At 45.4% G+C, this 16381-nt stretch overlaps 1 protein-coding gene across 1 annotated transcript in view; it reads left to right on the forward strand.

Moving 5' to 3' along the window:
- The window catches only part of dtd1 (D-aminoacyl-tRNA deacylase 1), a 178128-nt gene that overhangs the window by 145763 nt on the left and 15984 nt on the right, over positions 1–16381 (forward strand). The window contains exon 5 of the mRNA XM_038805818.1: positions 8362–8537. Coding sequence (XP_038661746.1) covers positions 8362–8517 — 156 coding nt within the window. The 3' untranslated portion in view covers positions 8518–8537. The remainder of the gene's footprint in view (positions 1–8361; positions 8538–16381) is intronic.

Genomic DNA, 16381 nt, shown 5'->3' on the forward strand with positions numbered 1-16381 from the left:
CAGGGTGGTGTCCTCGGCCCAACCATCTTTAGCTCCTTCATCAATGACCTTCCCTCCATTATGAGATCAGAAGTGGGGATGTTCGCTGATGACAGCACAATGTTCAGCACCATTCACAGCTGCTCAAATACTGAAGCAGTCTGTGTCCATATACAGCAAGACCTGGATAACATTCAGGCTTGAGCTGTTAAATGGCAAGTAACATTTGTGCCACACAGGACAATGACCATCTCCAACAAGAGAAAATCAAATCATCTTTCCTTGATGTTCAACAGAATTGCCATGGCTGAAAACCACCATCGCTGCCCCAGGGCTTCCCATTGTGCAGAAACTTAATTGAACCAGCCATTTAATTAGTGTTGTTACAAGAGCAGGTCAGAGACTGGGAATTCTGTGCTGAGTCCCCAAAGCCTGTCCACCATCTACAAGGCTCAAGTCGGGGTTGTGATGGAATACTCTCTTTATTTGCCTGGATGAGTGGAGGTCGAGCAGCACTCAAGAGGTTCAACACCATCCAGGACAAAGCAGCCTGCTTGATCTGCACCCCATCCACCACCCTAAACACCCCCTGACTACACTACTGATGCACAGTAGCAGCAGTGTGTACCATCTATAAAATGCACTGCAGCAACTCATCAAGGCTCCTTCAACAGCACCTTCCAAACCCACGACCTCTCCCACCTAGAAGGACAAGGGTAGACATGTAAAGGAATACGACCCACCTGAAAATTCCCTTCCAAGCCACATCCAGGATTGGAACTATATTTCTTGGGTCAAATTCTCTTCCTAATAGCACAGTGGGTGTACTTACACCTCAGGGACTGCACGGTTCAAGAAGGCGGCTCACCACTACCTACTCGAGGGCAAATAGGAATGGCAATAAATGCTGGCTTAGCAGTGACGCACACATCCGTAAAATGATTAAACCATTAATCTTACCACAGTCAACCCTTTCTCATAAGTAGCATGGTGGTTAGCACTGTTGTTTCACAGTGTCAGGGTCCCAGGTTCGATTCCCGGCTTGGGTCACTGTCTGTGTGGAGTCTGCATGTTCTCCCCGTGTCTGTGTGGGTTTCCTCTGGGTGCTCCGGTTTTCCTCCACAAGATCCGAAAGATACGCTGTTAGGTGAATTGGACATTCTTAATGTTCCCTCCTTGTACCCGAACAGGCGCTGGAATGTGGCGACTAGAGGCTTTTCATAGTAACTTCATTGCAGTGTTAATGTAAGCCTATTTGTGACAATAATAAAGATTATTACTATTAGGTAGGGAGGAGGTGGTCAAACAGGGTCTTCCCCAGCTGATGCTGTGTTGGTTGCTGTTTATCAGAAGTTGTTGTGCAGATAATGCTCAGGTTTACCCTGTTAATTAGCTCCATGTTCTTAAATGGAATGAATGTAGGTTTTAACTTGCTTATCTTAATTTTGTCACCCATTTGAAACATGGCCATTGCATGAACCTGTTCCTAAACTTCCGGTACTTCCCACGTGACAATTGATTCCCTCGTAATCCCTGGCTTTCTCTGTGCCTTGCCCATTAATTGGCTTGGTTCACTCATAGTGCTGAGACAAATGCCATTTATCCTTAAGAATTTCTTCATTCTAAGTTATTTCAGCAAGTTAGGGCTTCCACCTCATTTATATTAGCGTCTCCCATTAAGCCATGTTACTGAAGTGAACACATTATTGGTGTCTTCTCCTGAACTCTAGGCCTTAATTATTTCTTTTTCTCTATTGTGATTAGGGAGGAAGTGAATCTTCCATTTGATCAGGAACCATCTTTTTTATCATTAGTTTATGAGAAGTGGGCCGGCATTTAATACTCATTCACTGAAGGCATTTGAGTGTCAACCAGTTTGTTGTGGTCATATGTGGGCCAGACCAGGTAAGTACAGCAGATTTTCTTCCCTCAAGGACATTAGTGAACCGGATGATTCATGGTCAGTGGTTTCAAGATCATCATTAGACATTCCAGATTTTAGTGAATTCAAATTTCACTATCTGCTGTGGTGGGATTCGAACCCCAGATCATTACCCTGGGTCTCTGGATACTAGTCCAGTGACAATATCACTATGCCCATGCTTGCCCTATCTCGATTGCTATGTTCTGTTTTGCCCCTCAGTGAAGAGTACATTGCCCATGGCAGGATAGAGCTTTGATTTGTCAGAATAACACCAGGCCTGAAAGCGTTAAATTACGAGAATGGGTTACATAGACTTGTAATAAAAACAGAAAAGTGCATAAACTCAGCAGCTCTGGCAGCATCTGTGGAGAGAGAAACACGGTTAACATTTTGAGTGCGTGTGACCCTTCTGCAGAACTCATACGGTCATTTGCACTCGAAACTCTGTTTCTCTCTCCACAGATGCCGCCTGACCTACTGAGTTTATCCAGTTTTCTGTTTTAATTTCTGACTTCCAGCATCCGCAGTATTTTGCTTTTATTTGCATAGACTTGGGGCTGGATTCGCTGACCTCCCAGCCGCATGTTTTTGGACGGTGCGCCGTTCCCAGGCGATTCTTTACACCCGCCGCTGGTCAATGGAATTTCCCATTGAAACCACCCCATGCCGCCGGGAAAGGGGTGCGTTGCCGACGGAAACTGAGAACCCCAAAGGCCGGAGAATTGCGGCCTTGGTTTATACTCCCACAAAGTTAGAAGATTAAAGGATGATCTGACAGAGTTCCCAACTCCAGTTGGATGTGCTCCTGGAGGTTTCACCACCACATCCCCCTCCTTCCTTTGACCAGCTCCCTCCTACCATACAGCCTCTTTCCCTCCAACTCCTGACATTTTTGTAACGAGTAAATTCAAAGAAAGTGAATTTTTTAAAAAACCACACGTCTAATGTAATGATTTCTTTCTTCCCCTCCTGGCTTGCTGGCAGCTGTAAATTGCAGATCAATCATTCATTCCTAGGAACTTGGTCTGATCAAGGTAGTTCACAGGGATTCAGTTGGTTAAATAGAAACACGGGCCAGGATTTTCCAGCTGGATGTGCCATACTGGGCAGATGTGGCAGGCCATTCAAACGTCCATTGACGTTGGCAGGAACAGAACTTCCGCCGGTGGGAAGGACCGGAATATTCCGGCCAAGGTATTTCTTCTAGTCGCCTAATTCAAAACCGTAAAATAATAGCCAACACATTTAGAAGTGAAATGAGAAAGTGTTCTTTTAACATAAACGGTCGTGGAAATCTGAAATTAATAAAACTGAGACAATAGATTTTTATACGGTTCGCATATTGAGGGATAAGGATGAATGTAAATAGCATTGAGGTACAGGTTAGCCAAGTTCTAATTGAATGGTGGAGAATGCTTGAGGGGCTGAATGGCCTCTTCCTGTTTACAAATGAACATTTTTGTATTTTTGAATGTCCTGAAGAGTTCAAGTTGTTCTGGGAAGGTTGACAGCCTCTGATGGTGAGTGTTTTGTTTTCTATCCAACAACATACTGTGGCAATTTTCTACATGGACTTACAAGCACCTATCAACTTTATTTGAGAGTTTGGGTATTTGCTGTTTCACAGTGCATGCCATTTTCATTTGCTCCCCACATGAGCAAAGAGAGGGGGAAAAGTGAATTTCAAAGTCAAGGCAGCATTTCGAGCTGAACTCTGGGTGTACTGTTTGTCCCAGAGGAAGTTATTTGCGTTGCCGTGGTGATTGATTCAGTGGAGGATTTATTTTTTTGAAAGCAGATCATAAATGTTCAGAAGATCTTCTTTCATCTGCATCCCGGGATATTTTTCTATCGGAATAGCAAAACCAGAAGAGTACTTTGATTTATACAGAATCACAGAGCGATGTAGCGCAGAAGGAGGCCATTCAGTCCTTTATCACTGTGCTGGCCCTTTGAAAATACTATCAAATTACTCCAACTCCCCTGCCTTTTCCTCATAGACCTGTCAATTTTTATCTTATCTCTTCAAGCTTTTATCGAGTTATCTTCTGAAAGTTACAATTAAGGGAGAAAATCTGCCGTCCTTACCTGGTCTGGCCTACACGTGACTCCAGACCTACAGCAATGTGGTTGTCTCTTAAATGCCTCCTCTGACATGGCAGAGAAAATCACTCTGTTTGAGGGCAATTAGGGATGGGCAACAAATGCTGGCCCAGCCAATGACGTCCACATCCCATAAATGAATTTAAAAAACACGGGAGAGAAACAGTACCCTGCAGAAATCTTCCAACTCACTGACCCGTCTTACTGGCACTTCAACCACCGCTCCACGGGTCAGAGAGAGGTATGGGCTTGAGAGGTGAAGCTTCGAAGCATAGTGTCCATAGCAAACTGACTTATGCCCAGCTCGGTTTCCTCCTCCTCCCTCATTCTTTCTGTGTGGGTGCGGTGGAGTGGGGAGAAGGGCGAAGAATAAAATATTCTTCCAAATACCTTCCGCGATGGAAGGTCTCAGCATTTTTGCAGTTGTCAATTCCGGTGGTTTGATTTTTTTTTTCTGGGCTACAAACATTTGTCCGAAATGCCAGGCAGTCTTGGAGTCAGGAATCTTGGACTGTACATGAGGCGGCAGAAGGAAATCACATTGCAGATGTCCCAGAAACCAACTGCTGGTGCAAAAGTCAATATTAAGGACACTCGGAACCATTTCCTTCAAATAGGTCAGAAAAGTATTCTACTCCCAGAACTGAGTCTCACCTTGATAACAGAAATAAACATACAGACGATTTTACAGGATGGCTATCGACCCTTCTGCTGTGATTTTCACTGTGAATCCAACATGTTGCTTCAATATGATGTTGTTGATGACTCGCTAATAATTGCAGATTTATTGAAATAATTAACCTTTTAATTCTATAGCTCTTGTAAGATCGATTGTGAAGTTTTTGTTTCAGCCAGAAAATATTGCATTATAATTTTTTTTGCATCCTTTGTACAAATGGGTTGCTAAGGAAGAGCTTAATGTTATTTGCATTCCTAAAAGCTACAGTCACATTGAGTGAAAAGGTACTGACGTAAAGCAACTGAAATTGTTTCACATTTTTCAAAGGGGACAGAATGAGGGAAGTGACTCAGTTTAAGCTTCTTTCTTTCCTGGTTGTTTTTTAAAAATGATTTCCTCCCTTTTTGTTCAAAGACATTTTGCAGTTTAGTTTGCACGCAGCATCTTGCTGGTCACCACCCATGTCCAGGTGACCCACTGTGCCCAAGTGACCAGGGGCAGATCTCTGCAGTCTCGACATAAGCAACATTTCCATTCAAGGGAGACTCTCATTATATTGGGCACTGTTCTCTTGTTAGTGGTTGATTTGTTGCTGATAGCCCTTCACTATTAAATTGAAGAGCAAAATAATGGAAAACCTACATGGGATGGCAGGATTGTCGTATGAGGAGAGATTGGGTCAACTGGGCCTGGATTCATTGGAGTTTAGAAGAATGAGAGGGGATCTCATTGAAGCATATACAATTCTGAAAGGCCTGGACGGACTAAATGCAGGGACGTTGTTTCTTCTGGCTGGGAGTTGTTCTAGAACAAAGGATCTAAGGATACAAGGAAGCCATTTAGGACTGAGATGAAGAGAATTCTTTACCACAGAAGGCAGTGGAGGCCAAATCACTGAATGTATTCAAGAAAGAAATCGATAGGTTTCTGGACTCTAAATGTGTCAGGGAGTATAGGGCAAGAACAGGAGCTGGGGCTGAGAAAAGGGATCTGTCATGATCACATTGAATGACGGAGAAGGCTCAATGGGCCAAAGGACCTATTCTTGCTCCTATTTTCTATGCAACATAATCTGCTCCAGGAACACGATAAGGTAGATCTGGACTGTCCAGATTTGATCTACCATTGGTTCTTCCCCACTATCTCGCAAAGTTTAATGACAAGAATGTAGCCCAGAGATCTATCCTTGCGCCAAGAAACTTCGCTTCGTGGAACTAAGACTTTCTCCCAATGGTTCCTCTGATCCAGGTTGGGGAAGGTCCTGGAGATATACAAATCCAACAGCTCAAATCTTTTACAATGCTACAAACGTTATTGGTGAAGTGCTTTGTAACCAGTAATGAAAGGATGCATGAGTGTTCAGCAGGGTTTCATCATGATGCCACTGTACTTAGCAATGGTCAGCTTCCTTGGTCAAATAGTACACATTGATTAATTAATGAAGGTTGCAACTTGCCAAAGCAATGCCAGGAATCTCTGGAAGTGAAGCTAGATGAGCATCCTCGAAACCTGGAAGTTGAATTAACTTTCCTCACCATGCTGATTTTGGCAGCGTAGATTATTTGGGATCCACAGATGTAAACACAAACGATCTAGAGCAAGACCACTTTTATTCTGAGCAGACTCTGTTAATGACCGACTCAGCTTTCACTCTAATTCCTTCTGGAACATTTCCACCCCCCTAAATTCTGGTTGGGGTAACTATACACTGTCACCAGGTATAAACTCCAGAGAAGAGTTGTGCCACTAAACGGACCCGACGTACTTGACAAGAGCAGTCAAAGACGCAGAGACCTTGGGTCAGACTTTGCTGTCAGACGGTGAGGCAAACGGTGCATAAATGTTACAACGAGGGGAGGATGCATGTTTAAACAACAATATCAAAACATTTGATGTCCCTAAGTCCATTGTTAGCATCTCTCTGCCTCGCCAGTGATGAGCCTTGAATTTCATGGAGTTGCTGGCATTTGATGAAATATGCTGCAAATATTAAGGACAGGTAACTACAAGATCCATTTCGTGATGTGTTAAAGGATTGCCAATCAACCTCTCTGGCATCAAAAGATAATGATTTGAAGTGTGGTGTCTCATTCCTTCAGGTTGTGTATTGTTTTAGGAGATTTTTTAAATGTCAAAGTTTTAAATATTGTTTCTCAACATTTTGGCCTGTTCTCTCTCTTTTTTAACACAGTCTTTCTTTCCCTCTATTTCCTTTCCTTTCAGCACCTCCTCAATCCACCCGCTGTATATTTCTAATCTTTAAACCTCATTGGTCAAGGAGATAATCCTATTGATTATCCTCCTTGTTCGTAACCCAGGCGCCCAATTGCCTTGGGAATTCTGGCATCAACTCACTAACTTTGTGAGCAAAACCTTTCTATCTACAAGATGTAGGGGCAGTTCCAACTAACAGGCAGACATTTACACACCCCGCTGAGGCAGAAATCTCACCCATTGTACTTCGATAACCAGTTGTCCAAACAAAGAGTTTGGAAGACCAGAGACATGCTGTTTGATATTTTGCTACTGCTACTGTAGTGATGACCTGGATTGTGTCCCATACTGATGTGCGTCTGACATGGCTCTTGCTCCACAAGCTCCTCACCACGCTCTGATTATCCCGATTGAGGTGAAGTTACCTTTAGTGACAAAGATCAAAACTGCATTTGTTCTCAAAGAGAGATCATTAAAATTTTATGATGTGGAGATGCCGGCCTTGGACTTGGGTGAGCACAGAAAGAAGTCTTACACCAGGTTAAAGTCCCAACATGTTTGTTTCAAACACTAGCTTTCGGAGCACTGCTCCTTCGGAGCCTGAGGAAGGAGCAGTGCTCCGAAAGCTAGTGTTTGAAACAAACATGTTGGACTTTAACCTGCGATTAAAATTTTACAAAAGGGAATGGGTGATCAGATTTAGAGACGGGTTTATCCAATACCATGATAGGAGAATGAAAGCTAAGTTGAGCCCATGAATAATTGATATGGAATAGTTTTCTGTCTAGTGCGATAAATAATGTATTTCCTGAACCAAGCGAAAGGGAATAGGGAGATTTCCAGACTGAGGAATAAGTATAGAGCTTTTCCTTTTGTCAAACATCATTACGGGAATGTGGGCAAAGCCTGGATTTATTGTCAGTCCTTGGCTGCCTTGGAGAAGGTGCCACCTTCTTGGGCCACTGCAGCTCATGTAGTGATGGTGCTTCGTCAACGCTGTGAGTGGGGGCTTCCATCCCTTTTGGCAGCGACGTTCGGTGGAGTGGTGGTGGTATGTTTCCGAGTCAGGATGATGCGCCACTTACAAGAGAACTTGGAGGCACCGGTGTTCCCATGAGCTGCCCTTGTCCTTATTGGTGGGGAAGTGGCGGGATTGAGCTGCTGTTGGAGATATCAATGGGGGTGGGGAATTGGAGAGGAGGAGAAATACCCTCATCTGGTGAGATGGATGGCAGAGTGAGTGGGGTGGTTCAAACAGCGTCTGGCTTTCTCCGGGAATGGGCCAAATAGAATTCACCATGGCAACCGCGGATCTGAGCTCCTGGGGAACTGTCAACTCCTAATCATCGAAGCCTGGTCAACAGGAAAGAGTTAGTAATACCTCCAGTTATTGCACGGTGTGAATGACCTGACAATGTCCATTACGTTTATCGAGTGAAACTTCTCTTTTATGTGCTTTCAGTTAACAAAACTGGAAAAACAGCAGCAACGCAAGGAAAAAACAAGAACTAAACCACCTTCGGAATACACCAAGGAGAAAAGTGCCTCACGCAGTAAAGATGATCCCAGTGCTAGCAGTGGTGCCGATGGGGATGTTTCATCAGAAAGAGAGCCCTAACTTTTCAGTGTAGAACACTGGTATGTATATACTCTTCCATTGCATAACTCCTGGTTTGATTCCATTCTATATTTTACACCATAGAACATAGAACATAGAACACTACAGCGCAGTACGGGCCCTTCGGCCCTCGATGTTGCGCCGACCTGTGAAACCATCTGAAGCCTATCTGACCTACACTATTCCATTTTCATCCATATGTCTATCCAGTGACCACTTAAATGCCCTTAAAGTTGGCGAGTCTACTACTATTGCAGGCAGGGCGTTCCACACCCCTACTACTCTCTGAGTAAAGAAACTGCCTCTGACATCTGTCCTATATCTATCACCCCTCAATTTAAAGCTATGTCCCCTCGTGTTGGTCATCACCATCCGAGGAAAAAGACTCTCACTGTCCACCCTATCTAACCCTCTGACTATCTTATATGTCTCTATTAAGTCACCTCTCAGCCTTCTCCTCTCTAACGAAAACAACCTCAATTCCCTGAGCCTTTCCTCGTAAGACCTTCCCTCCATACTAGGCAACATCCTAGTAAATCTCCTCTGAACCCTTTCCAAAGCTTCCACATCCTTCCTATAATGTGGTGACCAGAACTGCACGCAGTACTCCAGGTGTGGCCGCACCAGAGTTATGTACAGCTGCAGCATGACCTTGTGGTTCCGAAACTCAATCCCCCTGCTTATAAAGGCTAGCACACCATATGCCTTCTTAACAGCCCTATTAACCTGGGTGGCAACTTTCAGGGATTTATGTACCTGGATGCCGAGATCTCTCTGTTCATCTACACTACCAAGAATCTTGCCATTAGCCCAGTACTCTGCATTCCTGTTACTCCTTCCAAAGTGAACCACCTCACACTTTTCCGCATTAAACTCCATCTGCCACCTCTCAGCCCAGCTCTGCAGCTTATCTATGTCCCTCTGTATCCTATAACATCCTTCAGCACTATCCACAACTCCACCGACCTTCGTGTCATCTGCAAATTTACTAACCCATCCTTCTACACCCTCTTCCAGGTCATTTATAAAAATGACAAACAGCAGTGGCCCCAAAACAGATCCTTGCGGTACACCACTAGTAACTGAACTCCAGGATGAACATTTGCCATCAACCACCACCCTCTGTCTTCTTTCAGCTAGCCAATTACTGATCCAAACCGCTAAATCACCTTCAATTCCATACTTCCTTATTTTCTGCAATAGCCTACCGTGGGGAACCTTATCAAACTCCTTACTGAAATCCATATACACCACATCAACAGCTTTACCCTGATCCACCTGTTTGGTCACCTTCTCAAAAAACTCAATAAGGTTTGTGAGACATGACCTACCCTTCACAAAACCGTGTTGAGTATCGCTAATCAACTTGTTCTTTTCAAGATGATTATAAACCCTATCTCTTATAACCTTTTCCAACATTTTACCCACAACCGAAGTAAGGCTCACAGGTCTATAATTACCAGGGTTGTCTCTACTCCCCTTCTTGAACAAGGGGACAACATTTGCTATCCTCCAGTCTTCCGGCACTATTCCTGTCGACAAAGACGACATAAAGATCAAGGACAAAGGCTCTGCAATCTCCTCCCTGGCTTCCCAGAGAATCCTAGGATAAATCCCATCTGGCCCAGGGGACTTATCTATTTTGACATTTTCTAAAATTGCTAACACCTCCTCCTTTTGAACCTCAATTCCATCTAGCCTGGTCGACTGAACCTGAGTGTTCTCCTCGACAACATTGTCCTTCTCCAGTGTAAACACTGACGAAAAATATCCATTTAATGCTTCCCCTATCTCCTCTGATTCCACACACAACTTTCCACTACTATCCTTGATTGGCCCTAATCTTACTCGAGTCATTCTTTTGTTCCTGATATACCTATAGAAAGCCTTAGGGTTTTCCTTGATCCTATCCGCCAACGACTTTTCGTGTCCTCTCCTCGCTCTTCTTAACTCTCCCTTTAGGTCCTTCCTGGCTAACTTGTAACTCTCAAGTGCCCTAACTGAGCCTTCATGTCTCATCCTAACATAAGCCTTCTTCTTCCTCTTGACAAGTGCTTCAACTTCCTTAGTAAACCACGGCTCCCTTGCTCGACAACTTCCTCCCTGCCTGACAGGTACATACTTATCAAGGACACGCAGTAGCTGTTCCTTGAAAAAGCTCCACATTTCGATTGTACCCATCCCCTGCAGTTTCCTTCCCCATCCTATACCTCCTAAATCTTGCCGAATAGCATCATAATTGCCTTTCCCCCAGCTATAATTCTTGCCTTGCGGTATATACCTATCCCTGCCCATTGCTAAAGTAAACATAACCGAGTTGTGATCACTATCACCAAAGTGCTCACCTACATCTAAATCTAACACCTGGCCGGGTTCATTACCCAGTACCAAATCCAATGTGGCCTCGCCCCTTGTTGGCCTGTCTACATACTGTGTCAGAAAACCCTCCTGCACACACTGCACAAAAACTGACCCATCTATAGTACTCGAACTATAGTATTTCCAGTCAATATTTGGAAAGTTAAAGTCCCCCATAACAACTACCCTGTTACTCTCGCTCCTGTCAAGAATCATCTTTCCAATCCTTTCCTCTACATCTCTGGGACTATTCGGAGGTCTATAGACAACTCCCAACAGGGTGACCTCTCCTCTACTGTTCCTAACCTCGGCCCATACTGCCTCAGTAGACGAGTCCTCAAGCGTCCTTTCTACCGCCGTAATACTTTCCTTGATTAACAATGCCACACCCCCCCCTCTTTTACCATCTTCTCTGTTCTTACAGAAACATCTAAATCCTGGAACCTGCAACAACCATTCCTGTCCCTGCTCTACCCATGTCTCCGAAATCGCCACAACATCGAGATCCCAGGTACCAACCCATGCTGCAAGCTCACCCACCTTATTCCGGATGCTCCTGGCGTTGAAGTAGACACACTTCAAACCAGCGTCCTGCTTGCCGGTGCCCTCTTTCGAACTTTTAACCCTATCCCTGACCTCACTACTCTCAACATCCTGTACACTGGGACTACAATTTAGGTTCCCATCCCCCTGCTGAATTAGTTTAAACCCCCCCGAAGAGCACTAGCAAATCTCCCCCCCAGGATATTGGTACCCCTCTGGTTCAGGTGAAGACCATCCTGTTTGTAGAGGTCCCACCTACCCCAGAATGAGCCCCAATTATCCAGGAAACCAAAACCCTCCCTCCTGCACCATCCCTCTTTCTCTTTCTCTGAGCGTGACACCCAGTGTCACCGCAATGGGTCAACGTGAGAACATAAGGGCTTAAGAAATGGGAGTAGAAGTAGGCCACATGGCCCATCGAGCCTGCTTGATATGATGGGGCTAATGCTGGGCTTCAACTCCATTCTCCAGTCCACTCCCCATATCCCTTAATCCCCCGAGCAGCAAGTCTGTTATCCAGCCCGCTTTGTCAGAGAGTTATCGCCACTGATCTGCCACTGTTTATGATTATGAGAACCTGGCAAATCCCTTTAATCATGGCAGTTGAGAAGGGTGAATGAAAGGAGCAGCATTTCGTCAACAAATGATCAGTAATTAAATCTGTTCCAAAAGTGTAGCTGACAGAAGTATCTGAGGGGTAGAGTCAACAGGCAGAATCAACCTGGCTTTGTGAAAGGGCGCTCATGTTTAACCAATTTATTGGGATTCTTTGAATGTGCTGTGGATAAAGGGGGGCCAATGGATGTACTGTACTTAGATTTGCAGAAGACTTTTAGTAAGATGCCACATCAGAGGTTATTGTGGAAAATAAAAGCTTATGGTTTAGGGGGTAACATGTTGTCATGGATTGGAGATTGGCTGGATAGCAGGAAACAGAGTTGGCACAAATGGGTATTTTCAGGTTGGCAGGATGTGACGAGTGGTGTGCCACAGGAATCAGTATTGGGCCTGAATTCTTTACAATTTCTATAAATGACTTGTATGAAGGGATTGAAAGTATGGTTGCTAAATTTTCTGATGACAACAATAGATAGGAAAGAAAATTGTGAAGAGGACAAAACGTGGTTACAAAGGAACACACATAAATGAGTGGGAAAAACTTTGGCAAATGGAGTATAATGTGGGCAAAAGTGAAATTGTTCATTTTGGCAGGAAGAATAAATAGAAGATTATTATCTAAATGATGAGAGATTGCAGAACTCTGAAGTGCAGAGGGGTCAGTGTGTCCTAGTGGATGAATTACAAAAGTGGATGAATTACAAAAGAGCTATAGAGTAACAGCAAGTAATTAGGAAAGCTAATAGAGTGTTATAATTTATTGTGAGGGGATTTGATGACAAAAGTAGGAAGGGTATGCTTCATTTGGACAAGGCATTGGTTGGATCACATCTGAAGTATTATGTATAGTATTGGTCTCCTTATTTAAAGAAAGATGTAAGGACGTGACGGTAGCGCAATGGTTATCACTGCTGCCTCACGGCTCCGACAACCCAGGTTCAATCCCGGCCCCGGGTCACTGTTCATGTGGAGTTTGCACATTCTCCCCGTATCTGGGTGTGTCTCACTCCCACAACCCAAAGATGTGCAGGGTAGGTGGATTGGCCACGTTAAATTGCCCCTTAATTGGGAAAAAAAAAGATTTGGGGGGGTACTCTAAGTTTATATTAAAAATATAAAGACAGATGTAAATACACTAGCAGCAGTTTGGAGAAGGTTTACTGGACTAGTACCAGGAATAGGTGGGTTATCTTATGAGGAAAGGTTGTAGAGTTTGTCCGGAATTCTTCAGCTGTTAGGATTTTTTGTTCCCGCCGGAAGCACCCCCTGCCCACGGGTTTCCTGGTGGTGTGAGGTGGCTTCAATGGGAAATCTCATTGATAATCGTGGGGAGGAGAGAATCCTGCCGCCAGCGAATGGTGCCCCACCAAGAAACACGCAGTTGGGGGACTGGAGAATCCAGCCCTATGTTTGTATCCATTTGACTTCAGAAGAGTAAGAGGTGACTTGATTAAAATATTTAAGACCCTAAAGGGTATCAACAGGGTGGATTTAGAGAGGATGTTTCATCTTGTCGGAGAATGTAGAACTAGGGGTCACTGTTTAAAAATAAGGGGTCGCTCATTTAAGACAGAGGTTACATTCAGATCAGCCACAATCTTACTGAATGGTGGAGCAGGCTCGAGGGACGGAATGGCCTATTCCTGCTCCAAATTCATACGTTCGGAAGCAAAATCAGCGTTATAATCTGCCTGCTTACCACTGGCTGGGGACTCATGGCAATCCCACAATCCTTAGCAAGTATGAGCTTCCCCAATGAGGGGGGCGGAGAAATCATCAGCAGATTCTCTGCATAAATAGAGCTAGCCAGTATGGAACCAGCTAGAGGAGTGAGCAGCAAGCGAGTTATTGCTGCTGTTGTATATATATATGTTATTGTAAATAAATGTTATTTCTTTCTTTTTTTTAAAAAATAATTTTTATTGAAAAATTTTGAATTTATACAACAACGAACCATAATAAAATACCAAAAATAACAATAATATTAGCAATCCTAAACATTCGCCCCATCTCCATGAACAACACAGCATATTAACAACAACGCAAATTAACACAATATTAAGTTAGATAATAGAAACTACAATAAGGAACCCCCCCCGCGGGTTGCTGCTGCTATTGACCAAGATACCTATCTTTGAGACAGGAAGTCCAGAAAAGGCTGCCATCGTTTATAGAACCCTTGTATAAATCCTCTCAGGGCAAATTTGACCCTTTCCAATTTTATAAATCCCGCCATGTCACTGATTCAGGTCTCCACACTTGGGGGCCTCGCATCCTTCCACTGCAGCAAGATCCTTCGTTGGGCTACTAGGGACGCAAAGGCCAGGACCCCGGCCTCTTTCGCCTCCTGCACTCCCGGCTCTACTGCAACTCCAAAAATCGCAAGTCCCCACCCTGGTTTGACCCTGGATCCAACCACCCTCGATACCGTCCCCGCCACCCCCTTCCAGAATTCTTCCAGTGCTGGGCATGCCCAGAACATATGGGTGTGGTTCGCTGGATTCTCCGAACATCTGGTGCACCTGTCCTCACCCCCAAAGAACCTACTCATCCTAGTCCCGGACATGTGGGCCCGGTGCAGCACCTTGAATTGGATGAGACTAAGCCTCGCACATGAGGAGGAAGAGTTGACTCTCTCCAAGGCATCCGCCCAAGTCCCGTCCTCTATCTGCTCCCCGAGTTCCTCCTCCCATTTAGTCTTCAGCTCCTCCACTGATGACTCCTCCACCTCCTGCATTACCTTATAGATGTCAGACACCTTCCCCTCTCCGACCCACACCCCTAAAAGCACTCTGTCCATCGTCCCCCGCGAGAGCAGCAAAGGGAATCCCTCTACCTGTCGCCTAGCAAACGCCTTTACCTGCAAGTATCTGAACATGTTCCCTTGGGGAAGCCCAAATTTATCTTCCAGTTCCCCCAGGCCCGCAAACCTCCCGCCAATAAACAGGTCCCTCAATTTACTGATGCCCACCCTTTGCCACCCCCTGAATCCCCCATCCCTGTTCCCTGGGATGAACCGATGATTGCCACCCAATGGAGCCTCCATCGAGCCCCCTGTTTCCCCCCTATGTCGTCTCCACTGTCCCCAGATTCTTAGGGTCGCCGCCACCACCAGGCTTGTGGTAAACCTCTTAGGGGAGAGCGGCAACGGCGCCGTTACCATGGCACCCAGGCTTGTACTTCTACATGACGCCATCTCCATTCTTTTCCACGCCGCCCCTCCCCCCTCCATCACCCATTTACGCACCATTGACACATTGGCCGCCCAATAGTACCCCAAAAGGTTGGGCAGCGCCAGCCCGCCTCTATCCCTCCCTCGCTCCAGGAACACCCTCTTCACTCTCGGAGTCCCATGTGCCCACACAAAGCTCAAAATACTGCTAGTCACTCTCCTAAAGAATAAATGTTATTTCTTTCTATTCTACAACTCGTGCTGGATTCTTCGTGGCCCTCACAAAACTGGCGATGAGGGTGAAAGTGGATAGCTGTCCAAGCTGCTGAAGTCACCTCCCTGGATTTTTGTTGGATACAGGTTGGAAGTTTTTTTCTGTTACACCATGCCTCTGTATGGACAGTTGGATGTCTTTGATGCAGCTCTGGAAAGCTGGAACCAGTACGCACAACGGATGCATTACTATTTCCGGGCAAACAACATCAACGAAAACAAGCACCAGAAGGTCATTTTGCTCACCGCCTGCGGCCCTCATACGTTTGGGGTGATTAGGAGCCTTACGTACCCAGCTGCCGGACACCAAGGAGTTTGATGAACTTGTGACGTTAGTGGGGCAACATTTTAACCCAACCCCGTCCACGACAGTCCAGCGTTACTGATTTAATTCCACTGAGAGGATCCCAGGCGAATCCCTTGCCGATTTTCTATCCAGGCTACGCAGGATTGCGGAGTACTGTGACTATGGTGAGACCTTCTCAGAAATGTTACGCGACCGTTTGGTTTGGGTATTAACAATGCAGCCACCCAGAGAAAGTTGTTAGCGGAGCCAACATCGACTTTTCAACAGGCCATTCAAATAGTATTGTCCCGCGAGAGCGCAGAACGGGGAGTGCAGGGAATGGAGGTGCATGCCTTGGGGCGCAACCCCTTCTGTCCAAAAGCGTCTCCCCGTACTCCTCTGGTACCTTAGGCGGGGCGGCGTCTGGATCGACTCCAGTGGCCGCTGGATGTTCCTCCCCAAAGGGAGCCTTCTCCAGAGCCGATGGATGAGGAGCCATGTCAGTGTCGGACTTGTGGGCGCCGACCCCATCGTGGACGCCGGTCCTGGGGGCGCCAGAGGCACCGTCGTTCCGACAGAAACTGGGCCAACCTGCCATTTGGATGAACCTGCGG

The sequence above is a fragment of the Scyliorhinus canicula genome, chromosome 1 (genome assembly GCF_902713615.1).
Source record: "Scyliorhinus canicula chromosome 1, sScyCan1.1, whole genome shotgun sequence".
Classification (NCBI taxonomy): Eukaryota; Metazoa; Chordata; class Chondrichthyes; order Carcharhiniformes; family Scyliorhinidae; genus Scyliorhinus; species Scyliorhinus canicula.